At 36.4% G+C, this 23,720-nt stretch overlaps 1 protein-coding gene across 2 annotated transcripts in view; it reads right to left on the bottom strand.

The window, feature by feature from the left end:
• LOC143229804 (uncharacterized) overlaps positions 1 to 23,149 on the bottom strand; it is a 36,113-nt gene extending 12,964 nt beyond the window's left edge. Inside the window, exon 1 of one of the 2 annotated variants that reach the window (XM_076462594.1) lies at positions 22,790 to 23,149. In XM_076462594.1, the coding sequence (XP_076318709.1) occupies positions 22,790 to 22,834 (45 nt within the window). In that variant the 5' untranslated portion in view covers positions 22,835 to 23,149. Of the gene's footprint in view, positions 1 to 6,440; positions 6,558 to 22,789 lie in introns of those variants that run through there. The other variant, XM_076462595.1, reaches the window with a different exon arrangement.
• Between the last annotated feature and the right edge of the window lie 571 nt (positions 23,150 to 23,720).

The following is a 23,720-nucleotide window of genomic DNA, read 5'->3' as shown; positions in this document are numbered from 1 at the left end:
TCCTCCATCCATTAGAAAAAAGATTTTTTAGTTTCAAAACGAGTTATCACAGAGTATATTCTACCGAAATATTGTTCAAGACACAGTTATCAATGAAAGTGCCCTCGTGAGATTTTTCACTAAATGTTCTTCACTTTGTTCTTTGATTGTTTTATGTTTGAAATTTGCACCTTTTTGTTTTTCATTTTTATTAGTTAACTCTAAAATATCTCATTTCTGTGGAAATTTCGATTGCTTTATTTATTGCTCAGCTATAAAAATACATCCTAGTTACAAAATTATTAGCCAGTTATGAATGATGACAACCAGTGTGGTACTTTCCGCTTTCCGAGATAGATAATCTGAGAGTCGAGGGTTCGAATTCCCGTCGCACCAAATATGCTCGCCTTTTCAGCCGTGGGGGGTTCATAACGTAACGGTCAATCTCACTATTCGTTGGTAAAAGAGTAGCCCAAGAGTTGGCGGTGGGTGGTGATGACTAGCTGCCTTCCCTCTAGTCTTACACTGCTAAATTAGGGACGGCTATCACAGATAGCCCTCGAGGAGCTTTGTGCGAAATTCCAAAAAACAAAACAAACGATGCAGCACCTCAATACAGATGAGAGGGAAAGCAACCAACCAATCAACGATATCCACCGACTAGTGGGATCGACGGGCACGTGCATTTAATAGCCCCCTTTTCTCCAATAGTAGTCAGCTTTACGAATTTCTGCTGGCGTCCCTATTGTCACTGTCATATGGAACACAAGGTACGGCTGAATGCGCAGTGCACGTAATTCAATAATAAACATCCTTTTCAAATTAATTCAAGAGTACGACTAGAATGATGTTCAAGTATGTTGAAAATATTCGTAATTCGCTTATTCCAATTTAATGTGTATGTTCATTTTGTTATCATGAACGCTCGAGAAACACAATCGCAACATTCAGTCATTTAATTTTCTCAAATAGAACCTCTAACACCTCAGCTTTATTTCTCCGTTAAACTATGGAAAACAAGTTTTTAAAAAACAACAACAGTAAGGTTTGTTTTTCATGTAAAGAACGGTAAACGATACTTTGGTCCTTGGCCCGGCACGGCCAGGTGGGTTAAAGCGTTCAACTCGTAATCTGAGGGTCTTAGGTTCGAATCCCCGTCGCACCAAACATGCTCACCCCTTTCAGCCGTGGGTGCGTTATAATGTTCGGTCAATCCCACTATTCGTTGATAAAAAAGAATAGCCCAAAAGTTGGCGGAGGGTGTTCATGACTAGCTGCCTTCCCTCTTTTCTTAAACTGTTAAATTAAAAAACAGGCTAGCGCAGATAGTCCTCGGGTAGTTTTGTACGAAAGTCAAAAACAAACAAACTTTGGTTATTACGTCATTTTACGTGATATCGCTGTCACGTACCAAACTGATTTGGGTTTTGCTAATAAGAGTTATATCTGTATTCACTGCCGAGCTTAGTTGTAAATTCTACGTTATACATACTTTATACAAAATAACATCGAGATAAGTTAACAAATTTAATGTTTTTAAGCTAGAAATCATAAGTTTCCTTGTACTTTTATTAGACTTTTACAAACATGAAGCACACATAATAAGATGCATCTTTCGTGGAACACCCGAATACCCGAAATTAATCATCGAATCACCGACGGCAGTATTCACTTTGAAATTAATCATTTCGAATCACGAACAACGTTTCGACCTTCTTCGGTCATTTGTATGACCGAAGAAGGTCACTCAGCCCAAAACGACGTTTTTGTGGGTTTCTCGTCATCACTGATTATAGTTTTCAAAATTATTGACACACCCAACTTCGTGTTCGCGGTACATGGATGTTGCACGCGGTTCTATGTGACAGTGGTTATTCTGAAAGCATTCTTCGCTTTGCATATGTGAAGGTTTGACAAAACAGGTGGTTAAAAAAAACGCACCCTTTGATCTTTTATTGGTCTCAGAAATTGATAAAACCTGTGACCAACCGATGTAGTTGTTATTATGATACATGTCAAGAGCAGTGACCTTCAGTTGTGGTGCAGGTGATGTCTAAAAATTGTGGTCCCACCTATGTGGTAATGAGATTGACCAGTCATTACTGCATGTTGTCCTGGTAAATACCAGACTTCTTGGGAACTAACGACGATTGTACTTAGTCTGGAACACAATTTAAATAACTCAAAAATTTCTGTCCATTGTAGTTTATTTCACAGTAAACGATTTTGAGATGGATCTCAGAATGGCTGGTACGTGTATTAACACTTTTACTAATAAAGCAGAGAGCAAAGTTTCAACCTTCTTAGGTCATCTTCAGGTTAACAGTGTGTGAACAGGTACGTGATTGTAGGTGGCGTTGCATGTAGATGTCAGGTTAGTATTTGTGCAGGTATAAAGGTGTTCTTTTGTTTTCTTTGAATCTGATTTCCATTTTTCTGCTTATTTCTCCAATATAGAAATCGTGGTATTTGCATTATATTTTATAAGTAATGTTGATATTGGGTTTTGTAGTTTTTACGTGGTATGGATTTTACTTTTGTACCTGGTTTTTGAATAAATTTAGTGTTTACTGGAATGTTGTGTCAAGTTTTTTCCAAATGTTGTTTATCTTTGTTTTGATGTCGGGAACATATGGTATGTAAGTGCAAGGTTTTGTGGCTTGTTGTATTTTAGGTTGTTTTTTTTTTCTGGTTCATTAACAATACAACAAACGAATAATATAATAAAATAAATAAAAGGAACACATTTACCTATACTAATTAATAAACTAACAGCTAACCGCAACGCTCCCTACAATCACGTACCCGTTTATACTCTCGTTCCTAAAACGTGCCCGGCAACGATCACTTGAAAAAACTGTCTCTTCGTCAACCCTGAAGATGACCTAAGAAGGTCAAAATGTTGTTGTTTGCTGTATTTTGGTAAAAGTGTTAATACCCACATCAGCTGTCCTAAGATACATTTTAAATTCAAACAGGTTTCTTGCCATCACGATTAGTATATTTTGCATTGCTCTTTAAGTGATGTATGATAGTAGCGAATCTACAGATATCTTTCGGACCTATCCACTGAATCTCTAAAGTTAATCACCTAGATATACCACATGGCCATGGTTTTGTTTAGTTAAAACTAACAAATTATACATGAAAAAAAAAAAAGGAAAGATACAACGTATACTGCAATTAACCTACCAAACACTGTTGGAGATCTCTAAGTCTTTCTATATAAATTTGTTTCTTAGATTTCTAGCAAAGCTACATTAGGGATATCTACACTGGCTGTTCCTAATTCTGTTGTGGTAGATTGAAAGGAACATTGTTGGCCAATTTCATCTCCCGCCAACTGTTGTCACATCGAATATCTGGATTGGACCATTTCGTCACTCTCGTACACATCCACGACTCGGAAGTGGAGAACGTAATTACCATTATTTCAGCGGTAACAGGACACAAACCACGTAACGACTGGGCTGATTTTGCACAGAAAACGAGCGATTTTAAATTTTGCTAGATTATTTATACAGAGTAAAACAAAATCAGTCAGTATGATGTAATATGTAGGTCACACCGGAAGTGAACTGTATGAAAAAATGACGCAATATCAGGGTTCATAATTCTAAAGTTACGTGACTTACTATCAGTTTTATAAACTTTAAATTTCTTGAATCGCAGTTGTAATAGTTTGTAAACTCGCTATTAACAAATTACCAACTTCTTTACAACATTTCAAAGTTCACTACCGTAGGATTTATTTATTGAATAACCTCACATTTTTACAAAAATATTCAGTAAAAAGATTGAGTAAAACAGGTATCAAATCACCCATTTTCTGTAAAAATACGAAAATCGAACAACAGATTCATTACCATAGTGGTAGTATTCTTATAATTTTCAATGCGCCCCCCCCCCGCTGATATAGCGGTAAGTCTACGGATTTACAAAGCTAAAATCAGGGGTTCGATTACCCTGTGGGCTCAGCAGATAGTCCAATGTGGCTTTGCTACAAGAAAAACTTCTATGCGTGACTCGTGTCGTTATGGGTCTCATTTAAGCTACACAAACTATCTCGCATGGTTTCCAGGCTGATAATTCTGTTAAACTTATCTAAAACTAGAGGTTACAAACTAATTCTTATTTAAAAAACACATTATAAAGAATACTGGCAGATTTACTTGTGCAATGCATAGTGAGAGGTTTATCACAGTTTTTTTTTGTCATATTGAAAGTGCATAAGAATAAAGTTATTGATGTCCACTGGGTTTTATTTAAATAAAATTTTATTTTATGAAAGAGGAACAAATAATAAACGACTTAAAACATATCTCAATATATGTGTGTGTGTCTATCTTGGAAGTATGTATAAACAATGTGTTAAAAGGAATTCCTCAAGTGACTGATGGGAACTGAAAACGAAATGTAACTGTAGAATTAATGTTTTACCAGTTATGAATGTAAACATGTTTCTGTTTTTGTCCCAAGTATGCCAGTAACGACTAAAAGTACACACACTGTTGTACCTCAAGTAAGGAAAGAGGAAACAGGAGAAGTCCCATCAATACTCCTAGTGGCCACCCCTACTGACTGATCTATATTTAACCAGCCAGCATTGAGCTATGAACTTTTTTTTTTTTTTTAAAAAAAAAAGCTTCTTGACACATCCCAAATTATTAAATCAAATCCGACAGGTCCAAATGTAAAAACTTAGGAGTTCGAGGTCAAACAAATAAGTTCTTTCAAATTATAGTAGGACCAGACTAATATTTTTAAGCCTAGACGTTATTCTACTCCAATTAAAGAACTACATCAGTTGACAAAATGTGTGATTATACCAATCCGCTAAACTTGTAATGAGCAATGAGGTAAAATGCAAAACTAGTACCTACATTACAAAAACGAATTACTTTAGAAATAAACACTTATGAAACCAATTAATAAAATAATAACTATTTAAAAATGTTTACTAAAAGCTCACTTATTTACGCAAGATAACTTCCAAAATATTACTTCGAAACGCAAGTGCGCGCCCATGTATAAAACAATAAGTTAAAACCTTTGGAATATGGCATGGTACATTATATCATTTGTATTGTTAAACTTAAACCTAACTCGAAGTAATTTCTTTTAAAGAAAATAGGAATAGTCACAAGTACTTGATGCGTGCAACTGAAATCTGTGTAATGTTGCAAAGTGAGTGCCATAAGGTCAATGTCCGAGTGCATGCATTGGCACCTAAACTTGGGGGCAAAGAGGGCACGTGCATCCACTTCGAATATTTTTAAAACAAAAAACTTTCTCGCTTTGCATCACTCGCCAGTTCTTTATTACACCCCGCCTCCACTTTTAAACAAGGGTGCCAAGGAGTGTAGGATCATAACAAAAGGTGAAATCCTTTCTCCTGTAACCACGATAAGGTCCTAAAGAAACTTTAAAAGTCGACTCGTAAATTAAGAGGGTAGTGTAATTAGTAATTTGTACGTTCTTTATGAATTGTTCTTCGGGATACGACGTATTAACACAATCATTCTCTCAAATAAGATTTCAAAATTGTTCAACAAATTCTTGAAATTGTACTATCCATCTTTTAAATGATAATCTATTACAGTGACAAAAAATCAGTGTTTCCATGCTACCAGTTTTAATCAAACTGCTGATTCAGTATTAACATATATGGAATTTAAGATTCATCCAACCAATTCTCGACAGTAAAACGGATTGTTTTCACTGAACACTTAGTGCATTATAATATGCTATCAACACTTAATTTTGCTGTAAAGTATTCTAGATTGAGCCTTGATATGTTCTGTGCTCTAATGTTAAGCTTTACTACTATTTCTACATTAACTACCTGAAAATCTCTTATGGAAAACAATTTTTTGTAGTAGCAAAAACCATAACATTATTGTTCAACGACGCCAAAACATTGCAAGAACTATGAATGATGTGTCGCAAAGACTGTTTTACACAAGTATGCCAAAAAATTCTAACTTCATAAAATGCTTCTGGTTCAGTCTTAAATTCAAACAACGTTACACCGTTCATTATTAATTCTAGTAGCGCCATCTACGTATTAAACATTTTCTTTTCTATCAGCTGTTTCAACCCTTTATTCACATTTTACTTAGCCAGTTGAAGATTTCTCTTGCAGCATTATCAATCGCTACTTCCCAAAGTTGTTAAGTTAAATACAAGCGCACTAGTGCCACAGGTACTTGTTAGAATATTTTTTATTTTATACTCTAACAAGCTAAGACACAGCAGGTCCAAACAGGTGAAACTGTACTTTTTGATGAGCGAATGAAAGAATATTTAACCTATTACACTTAAGGTTATTTCCCCCCCTTCTATTATTTTTCAACATAATGAACATATTAACATTTAAATATAAATAGTTATTGCTAAAACAACAAACAAATTAATAGACAATTCCATTTTCACAGTTTACACAAAGAAGCCACGCCTACCCTTGTAAGAGACCTTGACTACGAAAAAGCCAACTTCAACAATTGGTGACCTTCTATTCACTGTCCACGCGCAAGTAACAAACCTACATGGCACCAACCTGTCATGCTACTTCTGTGCTGACATCTGTCGGTAGGATACCACACATAATGTGTAACTTAGTAAATGTTTTTTTCGTTACCAACTAAAAAGGTGCAAATACATACCCAATTTCAAGATAGTTATAAAATACTATACGAGTTTACAATACTATTATATTCGTATAATTCCAGGCGCATACGTCTGTTAGCAAGTTATTACATTTTCATTACAGAAATAATTTAGTGGTACGACAATAATTAAAAAGGTTTAGAAAGCAAATGTTTGGAAAGTTTATATTTAGTTCACGAGTTTAGCTTTATGTGAAGGAAGGTTTACAATTTTAGGTTACTTTTAGAAACTAATATACTTAAGCACTTCAGTTTGATTTGACTTTCGCACAGACCTACTAGAGGGCTATCTGCGCTAGTGATCCTCAATTTAGGAGTGCTAGACTAGAAGGAACACCACCTACTGTTACATTACAATAATGACCCCACGGATGAAAAGGTGAGCATGTTCAGTAAAGGGAATTCGAACCCCCGATTCGAGCGCCCTAATCACCAGATCATGCGAGACCCTACTAACGTTTAGTAATGAATCGTTGAAGTTCTTGAAATGATGAAGAGGTGGACCTAACTGCAATATTTTTAGGTCGAAATTTTGTTTGTTTGTTTCGGCAAACATTTATATTGTTTAAGAAATCGTTATCACATTTTAATGAGTAGGAAACCATGAATATAACATACCGTAATGTTTAAGGGCAACAAGAACCTATTGGGTTCATCATGACTTATCTTCTGAACTACATTACAATCACTATTAAATAAGTACATTTAAAATATAAATAAATAAAACATCAATCTTAAAGACCTTACCATTTATATAATTACCGAGATGTTTTCTTAAACACATTTGAAAACAACCCATTCCAGAGGCCAACCACCCTGATAGGAAAAATAAAACTCTTAGCTGAAGATGACTCCTACCTTGCCAAATTTTGCTTGTGTCACTTAGTCCTAGTATCCTAACTGTTAAGTTCGACTAAAGATAATGCATCATCACTATCATCTCATTTTAAACATCTCACTCAGATCTCCTCTAACTCTTCCTTTTTCAAGAAAAAGTAATTTAAAAGACCTTAATCTTTCCTCACATGACAAACCCTCCATTCCAGGTACCATTCTAGTAATTCAATGTTCTTCAAGGAAAGGAGCTCAATACTGAACACAATACTCCAAATGTGGCTTCACCACTGATATTACAACTTCTTTACAATTATATTTAGTATTTTTATACATACAACCTAAAATATTATTTGCCTTACCCCTAGCAACAGCACACTGCTTGGATGGCTTAAAAGACTGATCAACTATTACATCAAGATTCCTTTCTTTCTTGACACAGTGAAGGTTATTCCCATCCAAAATATACTTAAAATTTAACTTATAATAACTCGCATGTATTATACTGCAGTTATTATAATTAGAACCCATCTGCCATTTAGCCGCTCAACTCAATAAATAATCTAAAGCCCTTTTGAAAGCAGCAGCATACTCTTCACAGTCAGAATATCCAAGGCTTTAAAATCATCAGCCGATTTAAGTAATTTGCTAACCATTCCTTCCGTCTATATGATTGATGTAAGTAAAAAAGAACAAAGGTTCTAAGACTTAACCCTGAGGAACCATCACTTGTGACATTAATCCATAATGTTAGAAAAATGCGTAGGTTCACGAAGTCTTGATAGAAATAAAATAGAAACTGTATAACCCGAGCCCTTACGAAAGGTAATCCTTTCCTATTCACGGTCAAACTAAGTGTGTCATTAATCCAGTTTGACTAAATTCCATTTATAACAACTCTATCTTCTTCCACCAAGCCACTCTTCTATCCAATCAGTTAACTTGTTCCCTACACCGAACGAGATAATTTTTACAAGTTTTTACGTGGCACCACTTTGAGGGCTTTTTGAAAATACCGACACAATAAATTTATACACTTTCCTTCATCTACATAAGTAGTAACCTTTTCAAAGATCGTCAAAGATTTGCAAGGCAAGAGTTTCCCTTAGTGAAAACCATGCGTGTAAACAGCTCTGAATAGCCAGTTCCATCGTTAGTTGTGATAACGGAGCCAAGTTAACGTTATTTGCAGAGGTTCGTTATCTGATAATACAACTAAGTCAGACGTAAGAATGCCTACCTTATCTATTTAGGTAAACTGGCTCTGTCATCGATTAGCAATGTGTTTTTCTCATAAGTTCTATAATAAATTCGTTCCTCAGATCAGTGGTCCTTAAACGGGGGTAGGCAAGACGGTAGCAACAGAGCTTTAGCACGTGTAGAAAAAAAATATTGTTTGCTTTGAAGTTAAGCACAAAGCTACACAATGGACTATCTTTGCTTTACCCACCAGGGTTATCGAAACCCAGTTGCTAGCGTTGTAAGTCCATAAAGATACCGCTGTACCACTGCTTTTAAAACTCTTCTCGGAGAAAGCTATATTCTCAGCAATAATTTTATTTACAACAATAAATATGACCACTTCATTGTTTAATTGTTAAATATTTCTATTACATCATTAGGTGGAGGTGTAAGTTTTGGGAGCATAAAGTTAAAAATTTTGGGAATCCCTGCCAAACAATTAACGCATTGATAAAGAACCAAGTCATTAAGTACCAAGTTATTTTGTATTTTTGTTCTTCGTCAAGACACACATTGTATTACAATCCAGAAATACGAAAACGTTCCGAACAGTTAACATAGTGTTTCTGACAGTGACATTGAATGACAATGTTCCGAACAGTTAACGTCATTCAATGTTATTACCCAGAAATAAACCGTTGTACATCCCAATGATAAAAGTTATAAATAAATGTCAATATTACACATAAAACGCTGAATCAGCTAATTTTGAGATATTGTACAATTCTATTTTGTGGTGATTTACAAGAAACATTCGCCCAAGGTTAGTAAATAGCGAGAAAGCTAAATGTGATTCATATTTCCGCTTTGAAACTTCTTCCAACGCAAGGACGTGATAAACCAGAGGGCGTTGGCAGTGTAGGAGTAGAACATGGGTGATAAACGTGTTTATCATATACAGGGGTTCCGATTTTGTCCAATGATAAATTTAAGTGTTGATAATACTAGCAAAGAGCTTTTACTAAAAGAATAAATCTGTGAAACCCGCATTTTATATAACCATCGATAACAATGAGAGTTATTGAAACATATTCATCATAAAAAATAGGTCATTGAGTGCATAAAATAATGCATCAACGAGATTTTCACGGGAAAAAAAATCTTGAATAAACAGGATTTTATTATTAATAATACAGTATGTTTAATTTTTAATTATTAAATAAAACGAACACCGTACCACAACATCAAATGTCACACACTCGGCGCTACTACTGTGAGCCCCGTGCTTTCGTGACGCAAACGTGAAGCAGCAGTGCACAGCCGAACGAACCAATGGCTGTGTGAGGTAAAGCACGTGTATGAGGTCGTGTAGCGGTAAATGTACCGATGTAATGGGAACATGGAAGTCGGTCAAACCAACAACCAAACCACAGTAACTGGGTGAATCTGCACATATCTACCAACCTACTCAGTACGAAGCAACGTTTTTCATTTACGTAACAAAGGGGACATACATATCACACAACTTGATTTCAGTAATAAAAAACAATTAAATGTTTTTCTTGTAACTACTTCACAATTTGTTGTAAAAGTTCATTTAAAAAATACTTCGATAAATTAGCTAAATTATTTCAAATTAATTAATTTCAAGGTTTTTTCTTTAATGTATTGTTTTCATTATTTTAAGATACATATATACAGGGTCTAGTAATGGATATGTTTTCAGAAATGTTCAACGCGATGACACTAACAATGTGTTTTTCAAATGTACCACTTACATTGATAGATATTTGTATACGAAGTTTCTCACATGTACAATTCAAGACATTATGTGGGGATCTCGCTTTTTGTGGTATTCTCACCTGGTTATCCACATAACATACTATTCAGTTATTTATATATTATATACTTTGTGTCTCAGTTTCAGGATTACTAATAAAAGTAATATCAAAAATGAATGACTATTAACATCGATAATATACTTGACTTCAAAATTAAAGAATGGGGTTCATGTGTACCACCAACGGCTTATAATAACCTTGACTTTTTATAAATCTAGTTGCTCACAGATAATAATTCTCTTGGTTACAGAGCCTCTAACAGCGTATGATCACAAAATAATTTCAAATACCTTCCACTGATTAATAATTAATAGAAAATAAACGATTTCATACAATCTTTCTGCAGTTTTCTGCACTTGGGTTTTAACAACCGAAAATGTAGGATTACTTAATATAATGCAACATGTAGGTCCGTCCAACTTTGCAAACCGTGTTGTAACTTGTATCTCAGAGCGGCTGGTATAGGTATTAACACGTTTACTAATAAAGCAGAGAACAACGATTCGACCTTCCAACGTCACCTTTGTTAATATGAAGCTGACCTTGGAAGGTCGAAACGTTGTTCTCTGCGTTATTAGTAAAAGTGTTAATACCCATAACAACCGTCCTGAGATACATTTCTATTTCAAGTGCGTTTCTCGTTATCAAAAGGTTATAACTTGACATTGTGCAGTATGTGGCTCCAGCTAGTTGTAAGCGGTATGTTCATATGATGTAATATACGCGGGTCCAGCTGGTTCTAAACAACACATTTATGTCTCGGTAATTCGATAATTAATTTCTATGAATGGTTGGCTAAATGGTCACGTCAATGAAACTATCAAAAGGGTGATCTAATTTAATATTATTCTACACTATCTGTTGCTACCAAGTCCACAAGATGTTCACTCATAATATTTTGAAACATTGTAAAATATCTGCCTAATTTTGCATTTAAAAAATCAATGATCATATTAAACCTTTCAGCGTTAACTCGACAGTAATCTTACACTTGTTAAAAATTGTACATTATTTACGAAAATGTTGGATTTTGTTCATTATAAATAATTTTTTCCTATTTTAATTAACATAAAAACCAAAATTCTAACAAGGTAGAACACAATTGTTCTGAAATGATTTAGTAACACTATTTTACGGTAAACGTATTACTGGGGGCTTACGAATCTGATCAAATATATTAATTACTTTTTCGATTACCAAGGTCTCGACATTAAAGGATTCTTTCTTAAAGTCCCATTTGTACCTTGTACATCCCATGTAAGTGTGTGTAAGTATGTAAGCTTCGGTAAAGATGGGAACATTTAAGTAAATAAAAAGTCATTTACATTTAATATATTTAAAGTGTACGTCAATTTGATGTAAAGTAATATTTGCCTCCCATGCAGTAAGCGGAAACCTTGTTTAAAGTAAAGAAGGGCCTTCTGTTTTTAAACTGATGCGTTGACAAATAACAACGCAAACCCCCACACCTATACATATATCTTACGTGATAATAGGGCGGCTAAATCACTGTTGTTGAGATCTATTGCCTTTATATTCTAGTTCTGCCACTGCCGAGTTTGGTTTGAATTTAGCGCACAGCTACTTGAGGGCTATCTGTGCTAGCCGTCCCTAATTTAGCAGTGTAAGACTAGAGGGAAGGCAGCTAGTCATCACCACCCACCGCCAACTCTTGGGCTACTCTTTTACCAACGAATAGTGGGACTGACAGTGACATTATAACACCCCACGGCTGAAACGGCAAGCAAGTTTGATGTAACGGGGATCGAACCCGCGATCTTGGATTACGAGTCGAATGTTTTAGCCACATGGCCGTGCCGGGCCTATACTGTCGAGTCTATTTCATTAAAAGCAAAAGTAAAGCAACTTAATCCCTCATAAAATTAATAAAAACAAAACCAGCGTGACTGAACTTCAATCTGTGGTTTTAATTATTGTAATAATTTTCTTCTTTATAAGATCTAACATTTTAATTGTTGACACAAGCACTACTATTTTGGTGTTTTATTAAATAAAATTTCTAGCTTCAGTATCAATCGCTCTCAGGCTTAACGCAATATTTTATGATTTGTAGTAACCAATTGAGGATATTACTGATCAACTAGTATAACCAAAATCAAATACAGATGGAAAATCAATGAGTAATTAAAATGTTTTGTAGTCCTTGATTGCAATAACTGTGAAAATAAACTACAGAACGCTAAATGAATGAGAAATGTATTAAAATACTGTATGTATTTTACTGTAAATAAAACGGCAAGAGGTGCAGTGTGTGTTTGTGTGTTTTCTTCTAGCAAAGCCACATCGGGCTATCTGCTGAGTCCAACCATGCAGTGAGTTAATACAATTTTATAAGAAAATATATATATACATGCCAACACAAAGAAGGGTCGTTTTGCCGCAGTTCCATACTATGAGCACAGGTAACCTATTTATCTTAGTAATATGTCCCGGCATGGCAAGGTGATTAGGGCACTCAACTCGAAATCTGAGGGTCGTAGGTTCGAAACCCTGTAACACCAAACATGCTCGTCATTTCAGCCGTGAGGACGTTATTATGTGCGACCAATCCCACTATTCGTTGGTAAAAGAGTAGCCCAAGAGTTGGCAGTTAGTAATTGTGACTAGCTGCCTTCCCTCAAGTCGTTTACTGCTAAATTAGGAACGCCAAACAGAGGTAGCCCTCATGTAGCTTTGTGCGAAATTAAAAAAAAAAAGTAATTTTGGTCCATGACACATTCCTATTCATTCAACAGTGCAGTGTCGCCATACAGTTACTTGATAAAAAGATTAAAATTAGCAGTCCTTTCCAAAGAAACATATTCGTATATTGAGATTCTTAAACGACGTAAAGCTAAAAGACACGCCAATTCTAGACGAAACACCTGGGATGGCAGAGCGTTTAGGACAACAATGAAATCCAAAATTATCGTCCAAACCAATCTACAGAAGAAACATCTCCATTGATAAGGTGAAGACCATGATTACGAAAGAGGACTCTTCCATCTAAATTGCCGTTACAATGAAACTGGGCACATCTCATAGCATCTTCAACAAAATAACAAAGCAACACTTCACGGCTTTCCAGTAACAGCTCGAAATCATGAGAAAGATGCAGAAGAAACTGGAATCACAGTAATCCTGGTAATATTCCAATACCTTGGTTTCGTTTATCTTCTTAAAAATTATCTAAAGATGATGTCCAAGTACAATGGTGGGTCTGCGAAAAGTTTGCCAGTGTATGTAGTCCTTTGCAAATTCGTAATTAAAGGAAACTCGCGGCGTTGTGCAGTGCTGTATAACCTTAGCCATTAGATTAATTTTTATATTCTGCAACAGTTTGTATAAAACTGTAATTAAAAATTAATAACTACGGCCATACTGCCGTCTCTGTCCATGACTACTCAATAGGATGTCTGCGTTCTGTTCAATGCAGAGAGGATCGAGCCCTGGATTTTAACGTCATAAGTGCATTAAACATAACAATATGATGACCCACCGGAAGACCATTTCAAAACGTTGAGTGTAAGTTTTTAACAGTTTATTGCAATGATTCCAGCATATCTTCATGTTTTTGATAAGATACGTTTACCACAGTATTTAGTCTACAAAATGCCCGAGAGAGAAGCTTATTGTACATCTATCGTGTATAATTAACTTTATAAACATATGATAGTTTCGAAGAAAAGACGTATACACTGAATCAAGTGCATCATAAAAATAAAATCACTGACACAAAATGTTTTGAAATAGAATGTTATAAATATTATTGTTAAATAATACCATTCCTAGAAAAAAGGAAGAAACTGTTTTACATAACAAAATAAACTAGATATTTGGAAACGTAGTTTGCAAAAATGGTATAACAATTTGAATACATAAAAAAACCACTCATGATACTGTGATGAAAAAACATTTTGTTCAGTAACTGTGCACAATAAAAGTACGATCTACTAGATACATTCCTTTAAAATATCAATACAACTGGTTAACAGTGTTTGATTTGAACCCAAGGAAATTTTGATTAATTGAAAAGAAAAACCATTTTAGATGAAGAGATGTGAAGATATACGTACAACGGCATTACAGGTCGTGAAAAAAGTTTGTAGCATTGACCAACACATTCGATAATATACATAACCAATAACCATAATGTCTGTAACCTTCATTTGAGGTACCACATAATATCCATAGATTTAGATCAGTATCCCATAACGTGCATACGTTTGATCCGGTTATAACGTCCGTTGTCTTGAAAAGCATCTCAATGTAAATTGTCTTAACCTGGGTACCACATAATGTTCATAGTCTTGATATCCCATACGACTAAAATCTTGACTAGAGTATCATATAATGCTCATAGTTTTAATAACTCCCCAGTAATGTCTGTAATACTGGCCATCGTATCTCATAATGGCCTTAGGTTTGATCAGCATGTCCCATAAATATCTACTTGCTTGGTCAAGGCATAAAATACTTGGTATAACCTCAATCAAAATATTCCATATTCATAAGTTACATTAGGTTATTCATCTTTCCTAACCCTATCAAACTGAACTATTATGTCCACAGTATAGTTAACAATTTTGATTACACCCCGACCAATCTCTTCAGTATTCCATTTCCTGTACTCCTACAAGTGTTTTACTTATTAATTTTGATAATCCTTTAACCATCTCATAGTTGTCATGCGATATCTGCGCAATATCTGAAGCTTTTGTTGTTGTTAAGAAACATCAACAACAAACAATCTAATTTGTTTACGAGAAGATATGCAACATACCATACCGAATATGTTTGGGAGTGGTGGAAGAGGACACAGAGGATGTTCAGTGCTCTTGTACATTTGACCCGTAGCTGCTTGGTGTGTGGTATAAAGGTCAACTTACAGTTAAAAATAAGCTCCAAGAACTTTGTTTGAGGGACCACATGCAACACAACTTCACTCATACGGAGTTCAGCATCAGGATGAATACCCCCCGTTGGACGTAAAAGTGCATGCAAAAGGTCTTAGAGAGAGAGAAGTTAAAACCGTTTGCTGTGGTTCACTTCAGTAAATTATTGAAGGCAGTTTGTAGCTGCCGCTCAATATACTTCATGTTCGACGATGAAAGTCGTCGATATAGAGTCCGTTTGCAACAGTAAGAGGAAGTTGTTCAGTGATAGCATTTATCTTTATACTGAAAAGTGTGACACTCAATACACAGCCTTGAGGGACTCCAAGTTCCTGTACAAAAGAACGGGAAAGTGTCGAACCCACACAAACTTGGAATCTCCTGTCCATTAAAAATTTTTTAATAAACACGGGTAGATGGCCACGTAAACCATATGTAGGGAGGTTTCGCAAAACCCCATACCTCCATGTTGTGTCGTAAGCCTTCTCAATGTCAAAGAATATTGATACAAGATGTTGGCGGTTAAGAAAGGCTTCTCTGATAGATGTTTCAAGACAAATTAGGTGGTCTGTGGTGGAGTGCTGTCGACGGAACCCACACTGGGTGGGTGAGAGGAGGTTGTTTGATTCAAGGAACCAAACAAGACGAGCATTAACCATCCTCTCTAAGGCCTCACAGAGACAATTCGTCAAAGCAATTGGACGGTAGTTTGAAAGAATCTTGGGATCCTACCCAGCCCTAGAGAAAGGTAGGACAATAGAATGGTGACAGGCATCAGGAAAAACATGATCCTGCCAGTTCCGGTTAAAAACAATAAGAATAACAACAAGAGAAGCAGAAAAAAAATGGCATAGCATTTCATAGCGTACATCATCAGGTCTAACCAATGTACTGCTAGACCGATGAAGGGCCAATTTGAGTTCCATCAGGTAAAGAGACGATTATAGCCATAGCGATAATCAGCTCGAAAAGAAAGAGGTGATCGCTCTGCCCTAGTCTTGATGGCTAAGATGGTGGAGAAAAAAGCAGAAGTGCTAGACACCTGGCAAAAGCTTTCACCTAGAGCATCGGCGAAGCTCCGAGTATCAGCTACTTCCTAGCCATCAGAGGACAAGATCGAAAGGGGAACAGAATTATGTTGCCCACTAACCTTTCGAATCTTTTCCCACATGACTTTGGAACTGGTGGTACAGGATATGCTGGTTGTGAACTTAATCCAAGATTCCTTCTGGCTTTGACGTCTTACCCACCGAACATGTGCACGGGCCTGCTGGAATGCGATGCGGTGCGAGAGTGTGGGATACCTACAAAAAGTATATCCCAGGCCCATTTTTGAGTCTTCCATGCCACGTGGCAGGCAGGATTCCACCAGGACGAGGATATCGTGGAAAACGTGTCGAGGTTTTAGGAATACATTGACCAGTTGCCTGTATAATACAGTCACTTACTGCTGCCACACAGTCGTATATTGGTGGCTTACAGACGATGGCAGGATCAGGTTCTGCGAGAGCAATGAAAGAGGGCCGGTTTGCTTGATCCAGCTTTCACCGGGGCACGTAGGTCGGGTGACTTCGACCACGGCCAGTCTCTCTCAAAATTTTAGGAAAATGATCACCGCCTCGTGGAATATTGTCAATCCTCCATGAAAAATGGGAGAAAAGTGAAGATGAGCAAACTGAGAGATCAACAGCAGTAAAGGACTGACTAGATGCATGAAAGTAAGTAGAAGAACCAGTACTGAAAAGAGAAAGGTTGTGATCAGAGAGCATATGCTCTACGGAGCGACCCCTCCCATCAATATTAGCACTTCCCCAGAGGGGATGATGTCCATTAAAGTCTCCCAGGATTAAAAAGGGAGACGGCAACTGTTCGATGAGAGCATCAAGGTCTGATTGATCATAGGTCTCTCCAAGCGACAGGTAGAGAGAACAAACAGTTATGGTACGACCCAAGGAAACACGGATGGCTACGGCCTCCAAGGGCGTGTCGAGTGGCAAAGACATGGTGAGCACATGCTGATCAACCAACAGTGCCATCCCCTCCATCACAGAAAATGTCATTTCTATACAAAGAAAACCGCCGAAAGGTGACTGTATCGGCAGGTTTCAGAAATGTTTTCTGTAAGGAAAGTCATACGGGATGGTAGGAAGCAAGCAGTGCTTTGATGTCATCCAGATAAGAATGTAAACCTCGACAGTTCCATTGTATCAAAGTGGCTATTTTTATTTATGTGAAGGCGAATTGGGCGGAGGGCACTTCTGTTTACGACAACGTTTTTTTTTTCTTTATTGTCGTTATTCGAGAGAGGTCTATTGACCTCAATGGATTCTGCCCTGGGTCGACTGGGCAGGTTTTTGCTGTTGGAAGAGGATTCCAGCGACCGAGGACGTGAACGAATGCTCGTTTTGCATCTTGGGATGGGAGAAGATGTATCCGAGGAAATGCCTGTACCCGGAACCAAAGGAAGTTGATCTTGGGGTTTCCTGGAATGTATGTTAGGGACAGAGATAAATGTTGAAATTCATTCATCAACTTTTTTAACCATGGAGGTCAAAAGACTTTTCATTTGGTTTGAAAACAATTCTTTTGGAGGCACAGAGAGATCTGTCTGCACTCCTACTATAGTAGTGGAACGAAGTGTGGCAGCATACGTGCGAGATGAAGTGGTGGAAAGTAATGTTTTGAATCGTTTTCAAACGCTGCACCTCTCATTTTTTCAACCATTTAGGATAAAAACGAAAGTAGATCGAGTGAGAGCCATTGCAATTGATGCAATGAGGATCCGTTTCACACTCACATGACACGATGTCTTCGAGTGACCGAACTGCTGACACTGGAAACATCTGAGAGGGTTTGGAATGTATGACCGTACTTTACAATTAAGATAATCTGCCTTGATGGTGGCAGGTGGACGTTGCGATGTAAATGTCAGAATGAGGACATTGGTCGGCATCATAATGACATCTGTCAGTGAAGACAGGTCTCACTGTTGAAACTCCTTGGGTGGAGAAACTAGCGTGAATCTCCGACTCGGGGATATTCTTCAAATCCCTCTCAACAATAACTCCTCGTGACGATTTAAAATAGCATGGGGAGTAACCTCAACAGGTATATCCACAATCACCTTCGAATATAAGAGGAATTCACTATGTATAGATATGGATGTTGCCCCTAATATGTCACCAGAGCTAAGCTTTTTTACTGACTTTGGAGCCAGCAAGTCCCTCTAGTCCCTTCTGAATGAAAAAGGGAGACATTTGTCCAAAAGGTTTGTCTGAAAGAGAATGTAGTATAAGAAAATGAGGTACAGGTATTACAGATATTGAAGATTGCTGCTCAGAATCTTCAAGATATGGTCGTTTACCTATGGACTGCTTTTTCACTATTTTAAATAAATTTATATTTGGAGGATTCACAATAAACAAAAAATATTTCGGTGCCAACTGACCCCACCCACCATGAAGCCCTACGAGGGCACGCACTACAATGTCAAACAAGGACACTGCAGCAACGCCAGGGTTTTGTGAGCACTATATAACCAAACACCAGCATCAGGTATAATGTCCACAACACCTGTTGCGAACATCAAGCACTGATACTTGGTTGACCCTAGCCTGAGTGGACCAGCCAATTGACCCAATTGGGGTCACCCCAAGGCTGCCCGTCTACAGGGATTCAAGGCCAAAGTGGTGTGTTAGGATTGGACCCCTCAACCACAAGGATCCTCTCCTCCCCCCTTCACGGGTTGTCACGCACGGTAAACACGTGAGTGGATGTTTAAGATCCTAGAGAAGGTAAACTGAAAGAACAGAACCTTCCCTGGGTGGTCCCATCACCATGTACAGGAAACCACACGGTGGGGAAACTGAGGGACAGAAGTTTCTCGCTCCTGTTCAAATCAAGGAGCTTTTATTTCATATGTATTACGATTATTTTATGGTTAATGATTTGATATGGTTACTCATTGAAGTTACTTTTTTTCCCCATATCTCGCGACTGTACTGGCAAAGGATTTCGGTTTCTTCAGCCATGCCCATTCAGTTCCTCAAATTATAAAACACAGTTTTCTTCTTCGAGATTATGCATCTTTAAATACTAATCTGAACTAATATAAAACAGTGATGGACATTATGTGGTGTAACTTGACTCATTTCAGTCATTCAAACATCTTTATTAATAAACTAACCGTAACAAGTTATCACAGCAGGGGAAGAACAAGAAAGTCAAGATTTAACGTCACTATGTGATTGGTAAAATGTGGTCACAGAATCTTTCTTATTTTACTACTTGGTTGTGCACTCTCTGACCTCGATAATAACTTGACACCTCCGTAACATAAAGAGTGCATAAAGGACTGGATGCAGACAGAAATTAGTTCATGATAACAACACGCGAATTAGGGCTTTATGCAGCGCTTCTCGGTTTCTTCTCTTGCACTTTGTTACCAATTACCTGACAACACTTTCGATGTGGTTGAGATCTTGGCCGTTGCCTAGTCAGATAGTCCTTCATCAAAGTGAAAATTTCTTTTAATTTCACGTCTACTGGATATAATAAATGACTATTACCAACATTTTTAGCCCTATGTCATGAAGCTAAAGCATCCTGAAATGCGTGTTAATTATCTCCACCAAAGTGACCCAGAATAATTGGCTGTAATCGAGACTTAACTCAAAGTCTCTATGTACTTTTTCAGCATTGCTAATCTATTTACCAAAATTCAGGCTTTCCACAATCAGGACAGAGTTGAATCCCGACACCATGAATCCTGTTGATGCTTCACAGATGCATTCAAACTCACTGGATGAAATTTCTCCATATCGACGTCGAACAAAGTACTTCCCACCAAATAGATGCATGTTTTTGGTTCATATGAAAAAGATAACTTTGGTCCACATTGCTTCAGTCCAGTCAACAGGGTAGTGCGCGCAGTGACAATCCCTCAAGTTTCCTGCTATGCTCTTTTGAGACATGTAGACGACAGACAATCAATGATCCGAAGGTTCCTGCGTAGCAAAACACTTGTCAGCTGCTGTGGAAGCTGTCTTCTTACAGTTTCACTTCCACCAGCCCACACAGCATCTCACAGCTGACTGGTTCAGTTTAGTCCTAGCAATCTGCCTTGTCGAAAATCATTCTTTCCTCAAAGAAACAATTACAGTTATTTTTTTCCGTGGAGCTAAATCACAACCACTAGGCCATGGTAGCATCACATGCACGTTGTAGCGGACAGACTTTTAAACTGACTCTCAGTAAAAAAAAACCTCTTTATATGCAAAAACAGCTGATACAATAACCAATCTTCTGATATAATATTTTGATAGCACTGAATCTCATCCACGAAACAAATTTTCCACCACACGCATTAAGGTCTCAAAACAGACGATTATTCCGAAGAAAAGCATGAAAAAGATTAAATGACAATATAAATTTGTCCATCACTGTAATTTCTCTGATAATATTATGTTGATAGATGTCGGTTAGCAAAAAGTCTAAAAGTGACCTCTGTATGAACATAAAGTTTACCAATTACTAACATCATGTCACAGAATAATTTATTAGAAATATACGATACAACCACGTACAAACGAAACTAATTTTTACCTGGATTAGTATAAAAATAACCGTTATTCTGTGAAAAGTGCCAGTTTCGGTTAACCAGACGTTTTACACGATTACAATTGCTGGACCTATAATTTTTTAAATATACGAAATTCAAGTGACAGAATTACCGTTTATATAAACAATATTATGAAACTGTTGGTTTTTACAACAGTTACGAACTTCAATAAGAAACATTACGGTTCCCCAACTACACAGATAAAATTATGTTTCACTGGAGAAAGTTTTCTTAAGGTCTTATTACGAGCGCTACCTATTTAACACGATGGTAAATAAACATTGTCCTTGAAATCAGGCTTACTGTGCCAAAAAATACGGTAAAATGTCATTGTACTGCAGGTTTGTTCTTTACCCATTTCGAATCAGAGGAGTCGTGTAAGAACTTCTGTTTGTCAACAATTGCAAATTCGTAAAGATTAATAGAATGTGAATAAAAAATATTTGCTGTTAAATATGATTTCACTCACTTCTGTTACACCTAACAGCTTGTTATGTCACTTTGTGTTATACATAAGATTGCATTATAGAAAATGAGAGCTTTAGTAATTTACAAATTAAAAAAAAAATCTTTTATCTTTAGGTAGAACATTAAAAATTCTCTTCAGATCAAACAATAATATGTCTACTGACGTACAATTCTAAGATCCCGGGTACGATTTCCCGCATTCGACACATCAAGATAGCCCAAAGTATCTTTGTTTTAAAAATTACCCTCTCTAGCATACCTAAAACGCTGTCATTATATACAGTGCCGCCATCTATTGCACACAGAGATGCATAATACTAGTATCACAATCTTCGAAATTTTGAAAACAATTTTCATTAAAGAAAAATATTTAAACTTGCAAATAATTCATAAAAAATATATCATTAATAACACCACATTTTACTATAATCGCTAATAACGGTTTTAAAATGTTTGTTAAAGTGCAATATTCTATACTATTGGTACTATACAGCTGATTTACACAACACTTCTCACGGGCACTTGTTCTCGCTTATTTTTCTATCTAAAATGTTTTTAATTAATTATATACCACGAAATGCGCACACTTAAATATTATTAATCATAAGTATTCAGTTCTCAGAGTCCAATCACCTAGTTGTATAAAACTTAAAGCTATTGACGAGGACAAGCCAGATATGCAAAGTAGCATTACTAAATGTTGCAGACGTGTTTAAAATAATCTCCTGCATTTGAAAATAAACAGGCTAATGTTTAACTTTTAACCTCAGCAATAATACATTGCATGTATTTAATTATAACACTTGACTAACTTACTAAATCTTTATATTATACAAACTGTACCATACCACAATATAAACCATGATTATGTCAAGAGTATTTCCTAATTACTGTCTTTTATTTTCAGAAATTTTCCTCATAATGAAATCAGCACTCGTAATACGAGTTTTTGAAAACAAAAAGTTAATATCCATAATTGGTTAAAAATGCAATACAACAAAATAAACACATTATTAGTGTTTACAACTTTTGGAAACATTAAAAAAATATTTAAGTACGAGGGACAGAATAAATATCCATTACATAATTTTACATAGTTCAGTCTCAGTTACTACTGCACAATAAATTAGTTTTTGCTAAAACTAAAACTTTAACAAGTCGCATTCACACTATTTTAGATTGGATAAAATTAATAGTTCTACTACCTATAATTAGCGTTAATCAAAATGCTAGTCTATGAAATTTAGCTTACCTTTTTAAATATATAAGATAAAATCGAGTAAAAGAAAAAAACAACTTCACCTTGTACAGATTAAAGCAACAGTTGAGTTGAACATCTAAACCCATGCCATCAGCACTTGGCTATAGCCTGCAGTTCGATGTCGTAAAACAAGTGTCCGGTAGTCGTGACTTCAGTAGGAACACAGTAACACTGTAATCAAAGCCAGGAATAAGTTAGAAAACCCAAAACATGGCGATCGTTTCTCTCGCCTACGTTGAACGACTGGCAAACTCATACTGAACTATGACTGCTTCAAACTTCCTCTCAGCCACCAAGTGGGGAAAAAATGGCGTGGGGAGAAGAAATAGAGACTGAGCAACGCGAGTGACCTGAATATATTACGTCACTGCTAACGTTGGCTCCAGTCGATTCCCGCTTTCAAAACATTGCCTCAAATGAGCCAATGTGAAATCGCAGAACTTTTAACTTGTACCTGTACGACAAATACAAGTTAACGCTGGCACGTTGCCAGGAGGGGGTTCTGAGATTTGAAACAATTGTGACTTGTGATTTCTGGGATCATGTAAGTGTACATACACGTATAAAGTTCTGAAGTTTATCTAGAAGCAAGTGGATATTCAATTTAAACATAAACTCTGGAATTCCGTAACGTAAATAGGAATTAAAATTACCAGGCCCAAATGAATACAAAACATTTTCTAGGTTTATATTTTAGCTTTTTAAGAGCCTTAATTTTAACTAACAAATATTCAAGTTTACAAACACATTAATTTTTTCAAAATGAATTGTTTTACTTCATAAAACTCTCTTATTTCTTGGGAGTTCGATTATTTTTGTAGCCGTTTTGTTTGTTACTTTCACTTAAATACAGTAATCTCCATGAAAACTCGATATGAAGACCGGTTAATTTGGTTTTAGTAACATAACATGTTAACGTTTAACAAAATTTCAATTGATTGTGCAAATGATAAAAGCTAGCAACTTCTGAAC

The sequence above is a fragment of the Tachypleus tridentatus genome, chromosome 10 (assembly GCF_004210375.1).
Source record: "Tachypleus tridentatus isolate NWPU-2018 chromosome 10, ASM421037v1, whole genome shotgun sequence".
NCBI lineage: Eukaryota > Metazoa > Arthropoda > Merostomata > Xiphosura > Limulidae > Tachypleus > Tachypleus tridentatus.
The sequence above is the reverse complement of the archived record's forward strand: the minus strand, read 5'-3'. Positions and strand labels throughout refer to the sequence as shown.